The sequence below is a fragment of the Mytilus galloprovincialis genome, chromosome 9, assembly GCF_965363235.1.
Source record: "Mytilus galloprovincialis chromosome 9, xbMytGall1.hap1.1, whole genome shotgun sequence".
Lineage (NCBI taxonomy): Eukaryota > Metazoa > Mollusca > Bivalvia > Mytilida > Mytilidae > Mytilus > Mytilus galloprovincialis.
The window spans coordinates 44794468-44818516 of NC_134846.1; the positions used below are offsets into that span (position 1 = coordinate 44794468).

Below are 24049 nucleotides of genomic sequence, written 5' to 3' on the forward strand. Positions count from 1 at the left end.
CGCTCAAATATAATCATTTGAAGACAGCGATTTTAAAAATACAAATATAAACGTCCGAATCTACACACAATTGAAAATAAATCTCTAAAATAAGATTTCGGCTAATTAAGCAGACGGGTCATGTGCGGTGTTTAAGACCCTCTGTTCTTACAGCTAGGACACACCAGATAATACTATAGTGATTCATCCCCTATTAAATAATATTATTCAGTCGAGTCTGTTCCATACGTATCGTGACTTAAATCTAGAAACTGAGAAAGAGTGCCAGTTTAGAACAAGAATTAACGAGAAAAGAGATGAATTCGGTTTTCCAATTGTAAGCTATTCATTTGATATAACTGAGCGCCCGAGTATTACAGATACAACTGGCTAATTTTAAGATATGTCAGAGCTTTAGTTTGTAAACTTGAAAGTCATATATATTCCTTTGAAAATTTTACGCCGAGTGAGCTGCTTGCTTGATCGGTATGGCATAGCATGTATCACATATGCTGTCTTATACACATTTATATATAAATTATTGTCGCAGCTACACTCTTCTATTCTTTTAAATTGTGATATCATCGAATTAGATGTTTCACCGAATTTGCACTTAAAATGGGCAGCACGACTGGTATCACATGTGGGGCAGGATCTGTTTATAATTCCGAATCACCTGAGCTCTACTCCTGTTTTATGGGGTTCAAGTTGTTCAGTGTTAGAGCCAGGATCAGGAGAACCAAGTCAATAGACGTCCCAAACACCAAGGTCCCCTGTTGCGCAACCCGCGCGGCGGGATTCGGTGCTGAGCTCTTTCCGACGATGGAAGTTTCTAACGACCTTGATTGGATATACAGCCCTTTCACGGTCGGTGAGCTCTCTCCGCTTCATAAAGTGTTTTATATAGTGTTTGCTTTAACAGGCTGTCTTCGACATATGCATGAGTCTTCTGCAGTTGGTATCCTCTGCCTCTTTTTTCATGCAAAGATTGATACCCCCATATACTTTGTTTTATTTCTATTATGATATAACCTGGGACCAATAAATGGTCAAAGTTATAAAAACTGAAAAGTAAACATGTTTGTCCCTTTCAACAAATTCATGTATATTGTACACAGGCACTTATTTCTGAAAAAAATTCTTCATTATCATGACACTGAGAAATTTCAGATAACAAAACTTAGTGCCTGTGATATATTAGTCTTTCAAAGTGAAAACTGATAATTCTGATAAGAGAGCAAGAAAAGACAATTTTTTTCTTTTTCGATAGCCTAAAGAAAAGGTTTTATTTTCTCCCCACCAAAAGTAGGCTATTTGATCATTTAAAAAAAAAAAATCAACGGGTGTAATACCCATCTTCGCTAACTCTTGACTAGCAAAGATGAGAAATACCGTACTTATAATAAAAGTCGAACTCAAGGAATAATTATCAGAGGCTCGGATGATTTTTTTCTTTCCGACGATGGAAGTTTCTAACGACCTTGACTGGATATACAGCCCTTGCACGGTCGTTGAGCTCTCCCTGCTTCATCAAGTTTTTTTTATATAGTGTTTGCTTAACAGGCTTATTTATATACATTAAAATTTATTTTGGCACGTATATAGCCAGAGACCGATGATCCGAGAGATGATCACAGTTATAGTACAATTGGATGAATCTTGGATATAGCGGATAGTTCAGTACGGCATTTTTACTTAGTCAATGATTAGGGATCCCTGTTATTTTGTGATTTTTTTCTCTCTCTGTGTTTTTTATGTATTGATTATGTTTATTGTGACAATAATGAAAATCTCACGATTTGAATTTGTATATAGATATCAAACATGAATCAAAATTTATATAAACTTTTTTTTGACTACTAATAAAATTACGTTTTCCCAGAGACTTATAATCATGATAATACAATAGACCACTTTCGAGTTCATCCGTCACCGGCAAAAACTCGTCAATTATACACGCCTTTATGACGTCATTTACCAGATAGAGGGGCTCGCCTGTATCCCTGCACTATTTACGTTCTGCAAGCGTCTTAGTGATCGTCTTTGTGCAGGATAAACTAGAAATAATGGTTGCTCTGTAGGTACTTACTGACATTTCCCTAATGACAGCAGTGTTGATTGTCAATTTTGAGAATTCAATTTGCCGAATAATTCGTACAATATAGAATTATAGTTTTCCAACCACTCGCTCAACATTGGAAGGAAGTGACGACGCCCCTAAACGCACAAATGACGATGATAAAGGCGCGTATAATTGACGAGTTTTTTCCGGTGACGGATGAACTCGAAAGTGGTCTATTGTATTATCATATAAGGCACAAAATGTGCACCATAATTCAGTTACCTTGTTTTGTAACCCCCATTGACATAATGGTTACATTGGTTACATTGGTTACACTCATACAAACTATCATAAATCATCATATTCAGAAATTCTCAAATCCTGCTACATTTGTAACCTCCATTGACCTAATGGTTACATTGGTTACACTGGTTACAGACATGCAAGAATCCCTTTTAGCCATCTTGTTACCATGGCAACCCCATTATTCATGGCTGTGAGGTTACATAAGTTATTTAGGTTACAATGATTTAGAGTTACAATGGTTACATGCATGGAGAATCAGGTTACAATGGTTACATGTATAGGGCATCAGGTTACAATGGTTACATGCATGGGGAAGTCGGGTTACAATGGTTACATACATGGGAAAGTCAGGTTACAATGGTTACATACATGGAGAATTTTGTTACAATGGTTACATGCATGGAGAAATAGGTTACAATGGTTACATGTATGGGAAAATCAGGTTACAATGGTTACATGCATGGAAAATCAGGTTACAATGGTTACATACATGGGGAATCGGGTTACAATGGTTACATACATGGAGAATTGGTTACAATGGTTACATGCATTGAGAAATAGGTTACAATGGTTACATGCATGGGGAATCGGGTTACAAGGGTTACATACATGGAGAATTTGGTTACAATGGTTACATGCATTGAGAAATAGGTTACAATGGTTACATGCATGGAGAAATAGGTTACAATGGTTACATGTATGGGAAAATCAGGTTACAATGGTTACATGCATGGAGAATCAGGTTACAACGGTTACATACATGGGGAATCAGGTTACAATGGTTACATACATGGAGAATTTGGTTACAATGGTTACATGCATGGAGAATCAGGTTACAATGGTTACATACATGGGGAATCGGGTTACAATGGTTACATACATGGAGAATTTGGTTACAATGGTTACATACATGGAGAAATAGGTTACAATGGTTACATGTATGGGAAAATCAGGTTGCAATGGTTACATGCATGTAGAATCAGGTTACAATGGTTACATACATGGGAAAGTCGGGTTACAATGGTTACATGCATGGAGAATCAGGTTACAATGGATACATATATACGAATGTAGGACAGAAAGTCACAGGACAAAAAGTCACGGACAAAAAGTCACAGACAAAAAGTCACAGGACAAAAAGTCACAATTCAGTTTTGAGATTATTTTTGTTTGAACAAGAAAACATATATTTTGAAAATATTTTTTTGTATTTTTCTTGAAGTTTTATGTTTCAAGCAACTTTGTAATAAAAATCTTCTCAATAAATATCAATAACGATCAAGTAATTGTTATGAAAACAAAATGTCAAAGTGACTTGGTACCTAAATAGCTTCATTTTGCCAATAAAAATATCCTTTGCATGATTAAAATTTAATACATTTTCATTTATCAAGGTATATGAGCTTTTTTCTAAACTTAAAAATGATTATATGTAATAAAAAGAAAATATTTCAAAATATATTTGAACAATTGTCAAAAAAATATTTGTGACTTTTTGTCCTGTGACTTTTTGTCCTATCAAATTTGTGACTTTATGTCCTGTGACTTTTTGTCCTGTGACTTTCTGTCCGTTTACCATATATACATGCCTGGGGAATCAGGTTACAATGGTTACATTCATTGGGAAGTCAGGTTACAAAACTATGTCCACCATGATGGCCCTATGTGTCCATCATAATACTCCCTGTTGCTAATTAATACACAAGGTATTAATCAAAAACTAGTCAAGGATAAAGGGAAATCATGACTGCATTGAAGTGTTAAAATTACTTAACCTACAGGTAAAGTGTCTCAGGTAAAATATGTGTTTGTCAAATTTAATTACTGTGATTATGACCAGAAAATTCAAAAAATAAAATGAAATAATACAACTAGTTGAACCAGAGACATATAAAACACATATAGCCTTATAACATTTTTTTGGAAATGTCTTGTGACTTTGTTTCGATGTTAAAATTTTTTTTTTTAACTTCTATCAATTTATGTTATTTTTTACAAGTACTTTTTGACAACTGAAGATTAAATGAATGTCATCTTCATATATATATAATGCAAACTTTCACAATACCTGTCTTTTTCTATTGAAAGGTGTTTCTAAAATCAATTTTCTAAATTCAAAATTGTTTATACTAAGAGAGACGGATCTGCATTTAACATTGTTTAACAAATGTTTCAGATAATATCTTTAGGACTTATTTTAAATATAATTTAGGCAATTCATTATTTCTCTATTGAATAAATATATTCAACATATATTTATTACAGCAAAATTTGATAATATTTTGTATTGTCATATATCTGAGACTACTAGACAAGTATCTTTAAATAGTCTAATTCATTCAAGTCCCTGCAGTTATTACAATGTATTAACTTTATCTAAAAGGTCTGGTTTTAAGTGAAATATTCTTGGCAAATGTATACAAGATTATATGAATGTAGGACAGAGAGTCACAGCTCAAAATTTCACGGACAAAAAGTCACAATTCAGTTTTGAGATTATTTTTCTTTGAATAAGAAAACACTTCAAAAATTTTTTGTATTTGCCTTGAAGTTTAATATATGAAGCAACTTTGTAATTAAAATGTATTTAATAAATGTCATTAATAATTATCAAATAATTGTTTATGAAAAAAAAATGCCAAAGTGACTTGGTACTTAATTAAATTGGTTCATTTTGCCAATAAATATATCCTTTGCATGTTTAAAATTTAATACATTTTCATTATCAATGTGTATATATATGTATCATGCCAGTCCAGCAGTTTCGACAATATAATACACAGAGAAAAAAAATATGATTTTATTAATAGACCATAAAAATGTCACAATCTATAGACATGGTAGAAGTGTATTTATTTTTTCTGAAGACAAATTTTGGTTATTAACTGACAGATATTAGCCAAACTGACGATAACATACTTGATTTTCAATTGTTTTAAAAAGCAAGAAAATTTTTCATTAACTAGTTTCTTTTCATAATGCAATTAAGATTCACTTTATTTTGAGAGCTAAGAAAATTTTTCAATATGATAAAAAAAAATAATGAGCGATAACAAAAATTAATGAGCATTTATACAAATTTGATATTCCACCGCAATATCTACTGTACTGTTTAAACTGTTTATTCAAAATACACTCGGACGCAGATTTCCTGGCACCGATTTCCTGCATAACAGGAGCGACAAAGAATGTAGGACAGAAAGTCACAGGACAAAAAGTAATAGACAAAAAGTCACAATTATTTTTTTCTGGCTATTTTCTTTGAATAAAAAACGCTTATTTCTACAAAAATATTTTGGTATTTTTTTTAACTATTGTATATATAAACCAACTTTGTAAACAAAATTTATCCAAAAAATATCAAAGATGATTAAATAATTGTTAAAAAAACAAAATGTGAAAGTGGCTTGACACTTTAATGGCTTCATTGTGCCAATAAATATATCCTTTGCATGATTTTTATTAAATAAATAATCATTTTTCAAGTATAATGACACATTTCCTTAACTTTAATATGAATATATGAATTAAAAAGTGAATACATCACTTACATATTCAAACAATTGGCAACAAATTATTTGTGACCTTTTGTCATGTGACTTGTTGTCCTATCTTTGTGACTTTATGTCCTGTGACATTTTGTTCTGTGACTTTCTCTCCGTTTACTGAGACAAATACACATAAATTTACAAATAACATAGATAGCGAAATGAGTAGAATACATAAAATGAAACAGTAAAAATATTTTTTTAACAAAACAAAATATATACTAAATCTTTTGACCAGAACGCAAAAAGTCTGTGCAATCTGTAAAGTTTAAATAACCATGTGATCAATATATTAAGATATGTACATTAGGTTGGTTCTAGAACACCCAGACAAAGTCCTAGTAATATTCCTTATTATTCCCAAAACTCAAACTAATTACTTATATACAATCTTTGTTGATAGCTAGAAATATCTTATTCATCAAATTTGTCTGAAATTTACTGAAATAATTTAACACAATTAAATCTTTATCAAAAATTTAGAAATACTTTGTTTATTGAATTCATTTGTTATAATAGTTTAATATTGTTTTAGTTTTTTTATTATTTAGATTATGCCTCATTTGTTGTTTTTATTTTGCTTGGGACATCGTAACTGTTACAACTATCTTAAGACCCCAAAATTCAAACATATCTTATCTTAGAAGACTTTCTTAAGACTAATTAAGATGTGTCCTAAGACCAATACATGTGGTGTCTTCCCGATTGTCCCACTTTTTGAAATTACAGGTAAAAAGGTAATGAAATTTTGTGGGACAATCGGGAATATGTTTGTGGGACAATTGGGAAGTTTAAATGTGGGACAATTGGGAACTGTTTTTATAATGATTAATTTGTTTTTATAGCGTGTTGCAGTTAATCAAAGGTTACTAATCGATGTAACTTATAAAATATGAACAAAATAAGAACAAATAATAATATTTACATATTTTATTTTGCTCATAGTAGGTACATTTGAAGTATCATATAATATAATATGAAGTCTTTTAAAAAATTAAAAAAAATTAAATCCAAGATGCATATTTTTTTAATTATTTTTTATTGGCTTTGAACTAGCAGTCAGAACTGCGAGTACTCTCATATCTGTACTTAGTGTCTTTGTTGTGGTGATGTCCCAAGCCAGGAGCCTGCAAGTCAGTGGTTGTCGTTTGTTGCCGTGCAACATATTTGTTTTTCGTTCATTATTTTGTACATAAATTATGCCATTAGTTTTCTCGTTTTACATTAGTCATTTTGGGGCCTTTTGTAGCTATGTGATATTAGATTTGCTCATTGTTGAAGGCCGTATGGTGACCTATAGTTGTTAATTTCTGTGCCATTTGGTCTCTTTGGGAGAGTTGTCTCAATGACAATCATGCCACATCTTCTTATTTCTTATGGAAGTCTGGCTCTTCTTTATAATTGGTGAAGAGTCCTGTTGACTGCAAAAACAATGGGAAAATTGGAAAAACAACCTTTAATAGTGATTCTTGGAAAGGCTGATCTGGAAAAATTCTAGACAGCAGCAAATTTAGAGAAAATAGATGGGGTACAAGAAATGATTTTACCAGAAGCATGTGCATCCCATATAAAAAAAAAATCTTTCAAATTTCTCAAATATGTATTTTTTCAATCAATTATAACAAAGAAGTTGAAATAATAAGATTTGTGTTCTAAACAAAGAGAAAATTCCAAAATTTACAAATTGACAGAATGGTCAATTTGACACAAAAAAGCAATACATTTTTTTTTTAAGTTAGATCTATTCAGATATTTAGATTGGTCCACTCTATCTTTATTGAAAGTATGAAAAAAATAAAGTTTAATTGTGAAACTGTGATTTTTTTTCATGATAATAGCCCAAAAATGGATAACATTTGATGAAAACTGAGAAAATCATCAGAATTGGCTACTTTTAAATGGTTGTAGCAAAAATAAGTGCACCACCATATGATTTTCGTCACCAATTAGTTTTCTAGAGTCATATATATAAACCCAAAAATCAGGTTCAGAAAAAAAGTTTAATTCCAGACCTTAAAAGATCTATTTCATAAATCAGAAATATTATATTTTTTTAATCAAAAGTGTATCAATCTAATGATTTAAAAAACATATTTTTTATACTTTTTTAAAATTAATATTAAATGTGCAATAATTAATTCTTGTTTATTTAGCAAAACAAACAACAGTTACCTTGTTTTTCTTAAGAACATTTTACTACATAAAATAATGTGGGACAATCAGAACTTTTCATGTGGGACAATCAGAACTCTAAAATTTTAAAAAGTGGGACAATCAGGAATAAACCATACATGTATACCATGTATACAGGTTGAAAACATATATATGAAACCACAGCACAGGGAATCTGATGTTTTTGCGCCAAAGAAGAAACCTTTTAAGCACCAGATGTTTAACCCATTTTAGTGAAATTTAAAAATGTCAATGACCATTTTAGAGAAATATTTTAACCCATTCTAATAAATAATGTATGATCAATAAAAAACTTGAATAGACTCAAGACAGCACTATAAAACATATCTTGTCCATTAAAATACAGCACTAAAAGTCTAAAAGGTTAAATCAAATGTTAAAAGTCTGTTCTACCCTGATATTTATATATCCTATGAGAAAGTACATAATGGGCTCTGCATGAATAGACTCCCTGTACAATACTATTCATAGAATTGCATAGGGAACTGTTCTTTCTCTTTATCTTGTCTAGAATGTGGTGCACATTCCTGTATACTTTGTAATTTTAAATATGTTGTTGTTTGAAATTTAATAATAGTATCAAGGAAAATGTAAATAGCTGGGTGACAACTATAAAATTGCTCATTATAATGGGCATGGAAAGACTCTGGACCATTAATTGGTTGCTTTGAATTACACTGCCCAAAGCTTAAGTGGGAATATAGAATCTTCAGTTCTTCCCAGTTTCTTCTAAGAGATAATCTGCGAATTCGATACATCTCTTATTGTATTTCCATGATGAACATATAAACAACTTAAACATTAAACCAGTATAAATTATTGTTCATGGTTATAGTGAGGCTAGTATTATTCAACCAGGGTCAGCTTTCGCTAAAATGGACTATACAAAATACAGGAGAACAGAGTAATCACACGCTAAAATGGGCTCTAATGTAGGCGCTAAAATATTCCCTAGTAGTCTTTTTTTTTCTCTCGCTGAAATGTCCTGTGCCCAAGCCTGTATTATGTGGTAATAAGCATTGTGTATAAGTTTCATAACATTTGGTTGAGGCAAACTAATGTTAGAGAACGGAAAAAAACTTGCAATTAAATGCTAACAAATTTGGATTTTATGTTACTTTAAGGAGCTACCATTTGATTTTTATGGGGGGGCAAGGATGAAAAATTTTGTCCTGCATTTTTTTTTAGCTGTAATCTCTGTCCTGCCTTTTTATTTTTCACTCTGTTCGGTCCTGCCTTTTTTTTTTTAGTTTATCCTGACTTTTTTTTACCTACATTGTCGTCCTGACTTTTTTTTTTATACAAGTGTCTCATCCTGCCTTTTTTTTTTACTCAAAACTCCTGTCCTGCCTATTTTTTTCAAATTTCATCCTAGCCCCCCCCATAAAAATCAAATGGTAGCTCCCTTAGGGAGATACCTTATTTGTAACCCCAAGCCATTCAGTGAAGTCAATAACTACCATCATGACCATTAAATTTTCAATTGTTTATTGGATATGGTCAGTGGGTATTTATGTCTCTGATATGGTTGATAGAACATGATAATTTGCAATTTGCACAAAGTCATCAGTCATGTGTAATGTGCTGATTACAAAGTAATTTAATTACAAAGTCATAATATCTGTAAATACCAAACTTTTTATTTATGGTTTTATATGCTTTTCTTTTCTTACATCATAGAATAGAATATAATAGAATAGAATAGTATAGAATATTTTTATTTCCCAAATTACAGGGCCATTAAGGGCATAAAATCAGATACAATTGATTTACATAATTGGTAACAACAACAATAATAGTCAAATGTAAATATATATTTAGTATATAAGCATTGGACAGAAGCAGAAACAAAACCACATACATATTGTGAATAATTAAAAGAATGAAATTACATTATATGCATTCATTCTCAAATCGTTTACTAGTACTTGACTTATATTCAATATGTATACCTGATCCCCTTAATTCAAAACGGTCTCAAATATAATTTTTCCATAAGAGTTAAATTTTCTTGGGTAAGAGCCATAACAATTTATAAGATTTATTCAAATTTTTAAAATTATAACAATTGTGAGAAATGTATTTAAAAAAACCTTCCCTCTGAATATCAAAAAGAAGGCATTCTAACAAAAAATAAAGCTCATCTTCAACTTCACCAAATGAGCAATTTGAACAAAGACTCTCAGATCTTTCTCAAATGTTTTCATATATGCATTATGTGCTTCTAAAACACTGATTTATGGTAATTAGTTTTAAAACTTTGTTTCTAGTGCAACAAGACAAGTCCTTTGCTGTATTTGTAAGCACCAATTACTACCAAAACATTTTAAGTCCCATCATGTTTAACCAACTATGTTTAAAAGTGTCGGATCCAGAGATTTTCATAAGTGGGGCCCACTGACTGCCTAAGATGGGCCCACTCCAGTCATGCTTCAGTGATTCCCTATATCATCAACCATATTTATCCCAGAAAAGTGGGGCCCTGGCCCCTGAAAACCCCTCTAAATACGCCTCTGAAGTCCCAGTTTCTTCTAAAATTTCCAAAATAGAATCCTGTGACTTTCTTTCCTGCACTCTTAAAGGAGATTGCATTCATAATGCTATAAATTAAAATTATTTAATGCGGTCTTCTTAACTTTCAGCTTACAGCTAACAATTCTACCATACAACAAATATAGTTGACCTATTGCTTATATTTAAAGAAAAACAGACCAAAACACAAAAAACTTAACACTGAGCAATGAACTGTGAAAATAAGGTCAAGGTCAAATAAAACCTGCGCTACTGGCATATAAATCATAAAATATTTCATACACGAAATCTAGTTAATCTAATGCATATAGCATTAGGAAAAAAATACCAAAACTGAATTGAAAACTTTAACTTTGACCACTGAGCCATGAAAATGAGGCCAAGGTCAGATGACACCTGTCAGCTAGACATGTACACCATACAATCATTCTATACACCAAATAGTAGACCTAATACATACAGCATAAGTAATACAGACCAAAACACAACAACTTAACTATAACCACTGAACCAGGAAAATGAGGTCAAGAACATTGGACATGTGACTGACGGAAACTTCCTAACATGAGGCATCTATATACCAAGTATGACGCTTCCAGGTCTTCCACCTTCTAAAATATTAAGCTTTTAAGCACTTAGCTAACGCCGCCGCCGCATCCCTATAAAAATTAACAATTACAGAGAGGCAAAGACTGATTATCTTATCAACCACTTCTTCAACAATCTGTTTATTCTTGTTGAATTTCACATGTGTATAACATATTTATAGTTTTGATATAAGTTAAACAAATTTAAAATTTCATTATAATGTCTTTAAACCTTTCAATATAAAGGGAATGGTTTTATTTTAGGACTAACCTTTTTTTAGGGTTTATTTTAATACAAAGTTTTTTTTTCAATAAATACGTACATGAATACAAGGACACACTCTAATTTTAATTCAATAATTTTGATATTAATTATATTTATTTTTCTAACCTATTTGATTTACATTTGAACATGTCATGCATGTTGAAGAAATTTACAACTTTCCATTTGAAACAAATAATTATATAGATATATATGCCATGCAAATATGAAATATGAAATGACAGAAACATATAATGCATATATTATATGTCTCTAGAATAGACAATATGTAAGATGTAAACATTTATAGATTAGGTATTAATCTGAGTTTGAATTATAAGTAATAAACAAGGTTAAGATTGTAAGTTATACCCAGAGTTTAAATAATATGTAATAAACAGAGTTTGGACTGTAGGTTATAAACAGAGTTTAAATTATAAGTAATAAACATATTGATATAATGTTACATTGGGGAAGATGTTTATTAATTCATTAATTTTAAGGCAAGTTTAAAAATTGAATAGCATTATATAAAAAAGTTAGACTAAAATAATGAGTAGAAGATGTTGTTTCAGGTTTTTTTACTGTTCAAGATCAACAACCAGCATATTGTTAATTTTATTTGGATGATCATTGTCAACACAAAAAAAAACACCATCATAATCAATTAACATTTATGAATTCAGATAAAACACTGAATTATTCAAAAGAATGTTCCCAGGCTAAATGTGATTCCGTAATTGGTCTTGACATGGACATTAACAAAGTCCTTCTACTAAGGGAGTTTAACAACTTGACTAAGTTGGTCCTGAGACTACTGTGTTATACTTAGTCTCTGAGGTCTGTCGGATTCGTTTGTTTAAATATGTTAACACGTAAAAACCATGGTATATATAGTACTTGTAACCTGATTCTCCATGTGTGTAACCATTGTAAACTGATTCTCCATGCGTGTAACCATTGTAACCTGATTTCCCATGTATGTAACCATTGTAACCTGATTCTCCATGCATGTATTAACCATTGTAACCTGATTCTCCATGCGTGTAACCATTGTAACCTGATTTCCCATGTATGTAACCATTGTAACCTGATTCTCCATGCATGTAACCATTGTAACCTGATTCTCCATGCGTGTAACCATTGTAACCTGATTTCCCATGTATGTAACCATTGTAACCTGATTTCCCATGTATATAACCATTGTAACCTGATTCTCCATGCGTGTAACCATTGTAACCTGATTTCCCATGTATGTAACCATTGTAACTTGATTTCCCATGTATGTAACCATTGTAACCTGATTTCCCATGTATGTAACCATTGTAACCTGATTCTCCATGCATGTAACCATTGTAACCCGACTTTCCCATGTATGTAACCATTGTAACCTGATTCTCCATGCATGTAACCATTGTAACCTGATTCTCCATGCGTGTAACCATTGTAACCTGATTCTCCATGCGTGTAACCATTGTAACCTGATTACCCATGCATGTAACCATTGTAACCCAACTTTCCCATGTATGTAACCATTGTAACCTGATTCTCCATGCATGTAACCATTGTAACCTGATTCTCCATGCGTGTAACCATTGTAACCTGATTCTCCATGCGTGTAACCATTGTAACCCGACTTTCCCATGTATGTAACCATTGTAACCTGATTCTCCATGTGTGTAACCATTGTAACCTGATTTCCCATGTATGTAACCATTGTAACCTGATTCTCCATGCATGTAACCGTTGTAACCCAACTTTCCCATGTATGTAACCATTGTAACCTGATTCCCCATGCGTGTAACCTTTGTAACCTGATTCTCCATGCATGTAACCATTGTAACCCGACTTTCCCATGTATGTAACCATTGTAACCTGATTCTCCATGTGTGTAACCATTGTAACCTGATTTCCCATGTATGTAACCATTGTAACCTGATTCTCCATGCATGTAACCGTTGTAACCCAACTTTCCCATGTATGTAACCATTGTAACCTGATTCCCCATGCGTGTAACCCTTGTAACCTGATTCTCCATGCATGTAACCATTGTATCCCGACTTTCCCATGTATGTAACCATTGTAACCTGATTCTCCATGCGTGTTACCATTGTAACCTGATTCTCCATGCGTGTAACCATTGTAACCTGATTTCCCATGTATGTAACCATTGTAACCTGATTTCCCATGTATGTAACCATTGTAACCTGATTTCCCATGTATGTAACCATTGTAACCATGATTCTCCATGCGTGTAACCATTGTAACCTGATTCTACATGCATGTAACCATTGTAACCGGACTTTCCCATGTATGTAACCATTGTAACCTGATTCTCCATGCATGTAACCATTGTAACCTGATTCTCCATGCGTGTAACCATTGTAACCTGATTTCCCATGTATGTAACCATTGTAACCTGATTTCCCATGTATGTAACCATTGTAACCTGATTCTCCATGCATGTAACCATTGTAACCCAACTTTCCCATGTATGTAACCATTGTAACCTGATTCTCCATGCATGTAACCATTGTAACCTGATTCTCCATGCGTGTAACCATTGTAACCTGATTCTCCATGCGTGTAACCATTGTAACCCGACTTTTCCATGTATGTAACCATTGTAACCTGATTCTCCATGCGTGTAACCATTGTAACCTGATTTCCCATGTATGTAACCATTGTAACCTGATTTCCCATGTATGTAACCATTGTAACCATGATTCTCCATGCGTGTAACCATTGTAACCTGATTCTACATGCATGTAACCATTGTAACCGGACTTTCCCATGTATGTAACCATTGTAACCTGATTCTCCATGCATGTAACCATTGTAACCTGATTCTCCATGCGTGTAACCATTGTAACCTGATTCTCCATGCATGTAACCATTGTAACCCGACTTTCCCATGTATGTAACCATTGTAACCTGATTCTCCATGCATGTAACCATTGTAACCTGATTCTCCATGCATGTAACCATTGTAACCTGATTCTCCATGCGTGTAACCATTGTAACCTGATTTCCCATGTATGTAACCATTGTAACCTGATTCTCCATGCATGTAACCATTGTAACCCGACTTTCCCATGTATGTAACCATTGTAACCTGATTCTCCAAGCATGTAACCATTGTAACCTGATTCTCCATGCGTGTAACCATTGTAACCTGATTCTCCATGCGTGTAACCATTGTAACCTGATTTCCCATGTATGTAACCGTTGTAACCTGATTCTCCATGCTGTAACCATTGTAACCCGACTTTCCCATGTATGTAACCATTGTAACCTGATTCTCCATGCATGTAACCATTGTAACCTGATTCTCCATGCATGTAACCATTGTAACCTGATTCTCCATGCATGTAACCATTGTAACCTGATTTCCCATGTATGTAACCATTGTAACCTGATTCTCCATGCATGTAACCATTGTAACCCAACTTTCCCATGTATGTAACCATTGTAACCTGATTCTCCATGCATGTAACCATTGTAACCCAACTTTCCCATGTATGTAACCATTGTAACCTGATTCTCCATGCATGTAACCATTGTAACCTGATTCTCCATGCATGTAACCATTGTTACCTGATTCTCCATGCGTGTAACCATTGTAACCCGACTTTCCCATGTATGTAACCATTGTAACCTGATTCTCCATGCGTGTAACCATTGTAACCTGATTTCCCATGTATGTAACCATTGTAACCTGATTCTCCATGCATGTAACCATTGTAACCCGACTTTCCCATGTATGTAACCATTGTAACCTGATTCTCCATGCATGTAACCATTGTAACCTGATTCTCCATGCATGTAACCATTGTAACCTGATTCTCCATGCGTGTAACCATTGTAACCTGGTTCTCCATGCGTGTAACCATTGTAACCTGATTTCCCATGTATGTAACCATTGTAACCTGATTTCCCATGTATGTAACCATTGTAACCTGATTCTCCATGCGTGTAACCATTGTAACCTGATTCTACATGCATGTAACCATTGTAACCCAACTTTCCCATGTATGTAACCATTGTAACCTGATTCTCCATGCGTGTAACCATTGTAACCTGATTCTCAGTGCGTGTAACCATTGTAACCTGATTTCCCATGTATGTAACCATTGTAACCTGATTTCCCATGTATGTAACCATTGTAACCTGATTTCCCATGCATGTAACCATTGTAACCCGACTTTCCCAGGCTTGTTACAAATTTTTACTGGATTCTCCATGGACAGCCATGTATGTAACCATTGTAACCTGATTTCCCATGCATGTAACCATTGTAACCCGACTTTCCCAAGCTTGTTACAATTTTTTACTGGATTCGCCATGGACAGCCATGCATGTACAGTTTGCAACAGATAAAGTCACTATTGCATATCATTTACTTAAGGTCCATGTGTGTAACCAATGTAACCAATGTAACCATTGCTTCAATGGGGGTAACAAAACAAGATACCTATATTCGGGTGCACATTTTGTGCCATATCTATGTATTATATGTCTCTGGTTTTCCCAACTCAGACTGAAATTTTAAGACATTTAAACACTTTTTATATCCTTCAAATAGATCTATCTATTTGTAAATAAAATACTCAAAACGTGTCATGTATTGATTACAAAGGATATATTATAAGCAATTATTTGTCACCTTTTCATATGACAGAATGAAATCATTTCCACACGTTATAGAAAAAAAAGGGCGGTCCTTGTGACGTACTACACAATAACCCCGGAAGTACAATCAAGACAATCACCTGCAACAGTTTTAACAGCGAAAGTACAATGAAAACAAAGATAATATTTTTGTTAGTTATAAATTATATTGTAATTTGTGTTGGACAGGATAGTAAACCAATTTTAACAACAGATTCAGAAACTGAAAATCCAACAAAATCTTTAGAGAATGGTGTAAAAGGACTTGTTAAAATTGTTCATAGTTTTTTAAAATCAGTGCAAAGTGAAGATTTCGTTGGAAAAACTGAAGGGCCAATTTGTAAGTATTCAATTAGAATAATGTTATATAAAACATAAGTGACAATAGCCCGAGGACAACATGTTGCTTCGATTGATTTGTTTAAAATCCAGCTAATCACCCAAAATGAAAATAAAAAAGAAATATGTTGAAAACAAGAAATTTTAAATATTTTAGACCAAATTCGACAGTTCTTGACTGTTGACCAAAAGTATTCATTACTTTAATTTTTTCAATAAATTTTATATAAAACACCTACCTTATTAAAAAAATATGTAATGGTGCTTGGACTTTATACAAACAGGGCCGTAACTAGGGTTTGAATTCAGGGGAGGCAGGGGTTTGGGGGCCACCAAGTGTGGGCCCCAGAAAGGGGGGTTGGGGGCTAAGCCGATGTTTTTCTCACAGTAAAATGGCTAAAAATGACCTGTTTTCCTTCGATTTACTTACTTTAAGAAACATCAGTATTGCTTGAACCCTGGAAGCAATTTTTATGCAAAAACAAACAGATTGCTGTTCGGGGTGAGCCAAGGCTCCGCCTTGAAGGCCGTACTTTGACCTATAATTATTAACATTAAATACATTGTGACCGCGGATTTTGTTCTCAATAGGGCTAAAAATCACCCGTTTTCCTTCGATTTCCTTACTTTAAAAAACATCAGTATTTCTGGAATTTTATACAAACAATTATTATCTGTATTTAAAGATATTTTTGTTAGAAATCAAACTGGTAAGTTAAAAAAACATATAAAGCAAGATCATAGAAAGCAAGATATTTTTTGTCGAGGACCTTGAATTTCAATATTTTTGAAAGCTGAACATACATGTATATAACTACAAGCAGAGACTTTCAAAACTAGTATATACTTAGTTTAGAAAGTCTCTGCTTCAACGAATGGGAGTGTTTAACTACTAAGGCATTGACCATAATGTTCTCGTACGATCGGCCGGGAGACGTTAAAAATGACCCAATTGCTGATTCAGCCGGTAACGAATTTCCGATATCATAAAAGATTCACAATACAAAGGGAACTTCCTCTGCTTAATGGAGCCCTAAATAAATGTAAATAGTTAAGTTTTATTCAAAATTGTCTAAAAGAAAAATTTCATATGTATTCTCGTACGAATACTGAATAACAGACGGACGGCCACACGACAAAAAAAAAATTACTCAAATGGTTCACTTTCGGTAAAAAAATCCGGAAGTTGACAGATATATCACGTATCATGATAACACTGTTAAAACTGTAAACTTGTGTTGTTTATAATATAAATTCAAGTTTTTCGTGTACATATTGTCAATATTTCATTTTATTACTTCAAAAAAAAATTTGGTGTAGAAAATTCAGGGGAGGCAGTTGCTTCCCCTGCCTCATAGGTAGTTACGGCCCTGACAAACTTATATACACTAGAACCTTATTAAAGAGGGGGGATAGGACCTTTATCAGGACTCTGGGATCGGGTGTTTTTAAGCTCGGGATTTGGTGATTGACCCTTTCAAGATCCGGGATTTTTTTATTTGACTTTCAGGACTTCGGGATATTGTGTTTTTAAGTCTAGGATTTCGGGATCTCATGTTTTTATGTAAATTATACATAGTTATTAGTACGTTATAATTACTGATGACTGAGTAGAAAGTTTCAAACTGTCTAATATAAAAAACTATAAAATTTTAAGTTATTAGAACCACATAGGGTATTACATCTATGTTAGTCTGTTAGAACATGTAGAACATAGACAAAATAACTATAAATAATTGTATAAATGATGTACATTGTAGTGGTATTTATTTGGTCAATAATGTCTCCAATTGGTTTTTTTATGCAGTTAAGCTGCATTATGCGAGCACCCTAGATTTGTGTTCTACCCAATAAATCCTGAAATACTTGCCATTGTTATTTTCTAGCTGGCTACTATGTTATATATAACTAATTGAACACTTTTTTAATACTTTTTATTCTGGATTACAAAAAAAATGACCAGAAAAACCTTAAATGATCGTCGATTTATCCAAAAGTTTTAAAGTTACACATAGGAAGTAGTGCTTATTAAAAATCCTTGTGTAGTTCATTATGACTCGTGCTTTTAGCTAAGATGTCAAAGAATAATTGTATGAAATATTTAATCGCCGAAAATCTCTTAAGACAAGCAGTTTAGATTTCCCAAATGACAAAAGTCGTAGGAATATTGTTTGTCATCAATACGTAGTACAACTACGTCAGTAGTCTATTATATAATTCAACTGTTCATGCTGTTGGCGGCAATTTCAAATTAGAAAAAGAAATTTTCGTAGCTTTTCAATTTGGAGGCAGGTGTGCAAATTAGCGGTGGTCCGAGACCTTCCACTTTTGCAAGCGGAATTTCGACTAGGATAGTTGGTTTCTAGCTACGCCCGACGTAGTCGCCTTACATTTGAAAGAAAATAAGAAATTACTTTGCAAACCTTTTCGGCACCATGTTCACCAAAGTCTCCAATTAAACGAGCTAAAAACTTATTTTTATCATTATTATTCGTGACGGCGATGTTCATTTTGTTCAACCGCTAGCTTTATACAGAAAATCGCCGACAAATATTGTATAAATTCGAGTAAAATCGTATCTGATTGACAAAAACAACATTGTAAACACATAACAATGGCGGCCGTGAAGACAAAATTTTACAAAATCGGATCCGATTCCGGAAGCGGATAAGGATAATTCCGGGTTTGACGATCATTTACAAAATAAATCCAAGCAGGTGAAAAAATACATCTATGCATGGTAAATGAATATAAACACTAGTATTGTAAACCAAAAGATATATGTAAAAGAAAGAAAAAGCTAAAAAATATTTAATTCAGAAACTAAAAATTACATTTTGATAAATTTTAGTTTAAAATGATCCAATACAACGTGACAGCTGGGAACAGTATATCTAACAATATACATGTTCATGGTCACAGTCTAAATTTTCTTTATAAATGATAAATGATGATAATGCATGTGAGATGCTTTTAAAGTGTAAACATATTACTGCAATTTCGAGGGGTTATTTGTTTTTTCTCAATTTTGAAGGGTCAATTAAAGTAGCTGAAAGTTACATTCTTTATTTTCACAAATAATGCAACTATATTATATATACCTTAATGTAAGTAAATCATATGATATATAGGTGGCATTCTTTGGGCCACTCTACCCCCTCCTGTTTGATAACTTGGAAACGGTCGAGCTCCCCACCCCTAAACCATATGAGGGGCAGATCCAGGATTTTAGGTTAGGAGGGGCGCAAACTTAAATTTTCGCCGAGCTGTTCTCAGCTTATTAAAAAAAAAATTGAGGTAAAATTATCGGAATTTTCTTTATTAAGCTGAGAACAACCCATGCTTGCAAATTTAAGGGGGGTGCAAGCCCGCAACCCCCCCTGTCCGAATCCGCCCCTGCATATATTCAAGTATAGGATAATATAATAAATAAAAAATAAAATATAGGGGGAGTCCCTGGAGATACCCCACCCCCTCCTGTTTGAGAACTTGGAAACGGTCGAGATCCACACTCCTTAACCATATATATTCATGTTTGTGACAATATGAAAAATCAAATGAAATATAGGAAGAGTCGCTAGGGGTCACCCCACCCCTCCTGTTTTAGAATTTAAAAATGGTCGAGATCCCCATCCCTAAACCATATATATTCATGTATGGGACAATATAACAAATCAGATGAAAGATAGGGGGAGTCCCTGAGGTCACTGTTCACCCTCCTGTTTGAGAACTTGGAAATGGTCAAGATCCTTACCCCTAAACCATATATATTACTCATGTATGGGACAATATAACAAATCAAATGAAATATAAGGGAAGTCCCTTGGGTCACCCTACCCTTCCTGTTTGAGAACTTGGAAACCAATGAGATCCCCACCCCTAAACCATATATATTCATGTATGGGACAATATAACAAATAAAATGAAATGTAGGGGAAGTCCCTAGGGTCACCCTACCCCCAGTGGCGGATCAAGAAATTTTCATAAGTGGGGCCCACTGACTGACCTAAGAGGGGCCCGCTCCAGTCACGCTTCAGTGATAAGCCCCCTGCCCCCTAAATCCTCTGCCTACCCCTACCTGTTTGAGAACTTGAAAACCGTTGAGATCCCCATCCCTAAATTATATATATTCATATGTATGGGACAAAATAACAAATCATTTACATTTACTATGGGCAAGTCAGTCAGACCTCATCTTTGATCCCTGTTGTAGTGAACATTTGTCTGATTCGTGTCTCATAACTTTTGTACTATAGAACACAAACTCAGTTTTCTTTCCATGGAAACCAGTCCATTCATACTATTACATGTTCATACTACGTCAAATTGAACTTCTAGCAGTCAAATAAAACCAAGGTTAACTACCAAGTAGAACAACTGCAATCATTGGGAACTTGTACCACTGCAGACTCACCATAAAAAATATACATTGATATATGCATTGCTTTTGAAACCTTGATAACATATAAACTATTTGCCTTAATAAATACATCATTAGATAAACATGAATGTACTATACATGAATGTTTAATGTTGAGGCAACATTGCCACAGTTTTCATAATTACGGTTGTCTTGGTTTTTGGTTAACTGCCTTCAGCGCTTACAGCGCTTTGATTTTCTACTGATATTAACACTATAATAATCGGAATCTTATTTGGATGTTGTTATCATTATGTCATCCTCATTATGACCTCATAGTCATTCTTAATGTTCTAAGCTATATATTTGCTCATAGGCCAGAATATATTTTCGATTTCTTACATCAATACTTATTCAATTTTAGTAGTTAGCACCCTGGGGACCTCAAAACCACAACATAGACCATTTTTATTAAAAAATAAGTCAGAAGGCCTAATTTTTACACATCTTTTCCCACAATAATGTATATATATGACATATCTGTCCCTAATGTATTTTGTTTAATCTTACTTTTTGCACAAACATATATGCATATGAATGCTACTTTATTATAAATTTAATTTTGAATGACATTAGTCACATACATAATGTAGGATGGTTTAAAATTACTACAAAGGAAGTATTTATTTACATGGACATCATTGTAACGAAAAAACGATCATGAACTTGTTATTGGAATGATGTCTACCGTTTTCGTGCTTAGAAAATTTATACATTTTAATTTGCAATCATTTTGAACATCATTTTTATTTTATTTTTTTTTATGGTTTTTTTATAAAATGCCATGCTTACGATTTTTTTAAGCTACACATTCGTTGTGTCTACAATAGACATGCATCAGTGATGCTTGAGTTGAATAAGTTAAAAGGCCAAATAAAGTTATAAAGCATTGAGGATCAAAAATTGAGAACGGTTTCACCTCATTCCTTAGAGGTATAATAAAGTAATAGTTAGTATAGTCAAAACAGTAATGAAATACAACATTCATATACATGTACAACCACTTAGTTTAAAAGGACTTATAAAACACACAAAAACTATGTATGCTACCTTCATTTACTTTTAGTTATGTTTGTTTAAATTGTTTGACCTTTAGGCTTTAAAACTGGGAGGCTGTTCCTTTTTAACTGGGAAAATTGACTTTCTAATAATCACTTTATTGATTGATTGATTGTTGGTTGCTTTACATTTTTATGTTTATGTCATACAGACAGAACATTTTTTTTGGAATGCTCCAGGAAGTATAAGTCAATGTTCATCCACATACAATAGTTTAATGATGATCATTTCTTATTTAAATGTAAACAAACTGATTAATTGAGATTTGATTACACATATAAGAAAAAGCAAAAATATTTATTCAAATATAGATGTGGAAAATTGGTTTTATGTCATTCATGTCCAGTAATGCGGATGCTGCTCCATTTGCAAAACAATCCTGGTCACTGATGAGAGTGGATTCAACAACTGCATGATGTGTACAAATATAAATTCATGTCTTCTTTTTATACCCCACCTAGGGGAATTATATATTTAGGTCTGTTAATCTGTTCATCAGTCTATCCAGCTTCAGGTTAAAGTTTTTGGTCAAGGTAATTTTTAATAAAGTTGAACTCCAATCAACTAGAAACTTAGTACACATACATGTTCCTTTTGATACAATCTTTCTAATTTTAATGCCAAATTATTGTTTTGATCCCAATTTCACCGTCCATTGAACATAGAAAATGATAGTGCTTTTGTGATCAAAATATAATGGAATGTATTATTTTGTTTTCATTTATGCCAGCAACCCCATTGAAGTATAAATTAATAGTGCCCTGGCCTATTTTCAAAGTATACATCATAGATGTACATACATTTACATACATGTACAAAGGTATGAATTTTGGTTAAATTTTAATGAAACAATTTAACGTTATTTGAACATTTATCAAAGCAGTGCACAGTTGTATTTGCTCTTGTTAAAACTTGTATCCCCTGGTAAAGCTACAATGTATAGTCAATCCTGATAGTAGGAAGTACTTCAGATGCTTGGCATTAAGACTTGTTTGCTTACCTGATAAGCTTTATTTACTAAAGTAGATAATTGGAATATGTATGATTGATAGATATATGCAATCTTTTGATAATTTGATCATGGATGATATGGAATGGGTGGCCCAGCTGTGTGATTGGTGTGCCAAGTTATGTTTTTTATCCGGAGATATATAGTTTTTTATACATTTTGTTATTTTGGTCAAATATAATATAAGCAAACATATGAAATGCATTTCTTCTTGTATTTTGCCCCTATGGTAAAACATTGCCATTTGAAAAAAAAGACTATTACCCGGTACTTGAAAGACTGAATATGAAATTCCTAATTTGAATAGGCATACATTGATTGTATGCAGCAATTCTTTATTTTTTGTACAACGCAAAGAGTGCTTCTTGTGTAGTATTATCTGCTTAGCCGCCAGTGTATGTAAACTGTTGTGTGTCTTTTTTGGCCATGGATGGTATTGTCTGTTTTTCTCTTTTTCTCTGACCTTTTGCTTTTTCTCTTGCATTGGCTCTTGGTATTTCCAGTCTCTATTATTTGTGTTTTGAATTGAAATTGTTAATCTTTTTCAAAACGTGAATTTATCATGTTCCTTTAATCTATGTTTTATTATCAATACAATGTAAGTTAGTCTACCATGTAAAGCAGAAAGGGAAAGACTTAAAAGAAAATGTACATACATGTCTAGAAAGCAAGATGTTAATTTATTTTATATGTTTCTTGATCATACATGTACATGTGGCTTTGCTTGTTTTATTGTACATGTGTATCTGAGACTTCAGTCAAGTCTGTTTTTAATATATATCTAAACATTACAAGATTCAAGTTTTGATTTACATGTTGTGGTTGAAAAAGTCTTCAAATGTCATTCTTCAATATTTTGATAAGTGAAACTATGAAGTTCAGGATTTCAACATTAGCGCAAATAATATAAATAGTGAATTTAAAACATAAAATACAAACTTTTAAAACTTTTGAAATGACATGTCTCAAGTTTTGATTTACATATTGTGGTCGAAATGTTTTTTAGTCTTCTGGTGTCATTCTTCAATACTGCAATAAGTGATACTATGAAGTTCCAGATTTTAACATTTCTTTTACGAGTA

The 24049-nt window shown here is 32.9% G+C and overlaps 1 protein-coding gene across 3 annotated transcripts in view; it reads left to right on the forward strand.

Annotated features, from left to right (window-relative positions):
- The first annotated feature begins 16191 nt into the window (after positions 1-16191).
- The window catches only part of LOC143045088 (prominin-1-A-like), a 64092-nt gene continuing 56234 nt past the window's right edge, over positions 16192-24049 (forward strand). For 2 of the 3 annotated variants that reach the window (XM_076217391.1, XM_076217390.1), the window contains exon 1: positions 16192-16480. In XM_076217391.1, coding sequence (XP_076073506.1) covers positions 16270-16480 — 211 coding nt within the window. In that variant the 5' untranslated portion in view covers positions 16192-16269. The remainder of the gene's footprint in view (positions 16481-24049) is intronic. The other variant, XM_076217389.1, reaches the window with a different exon arrangement.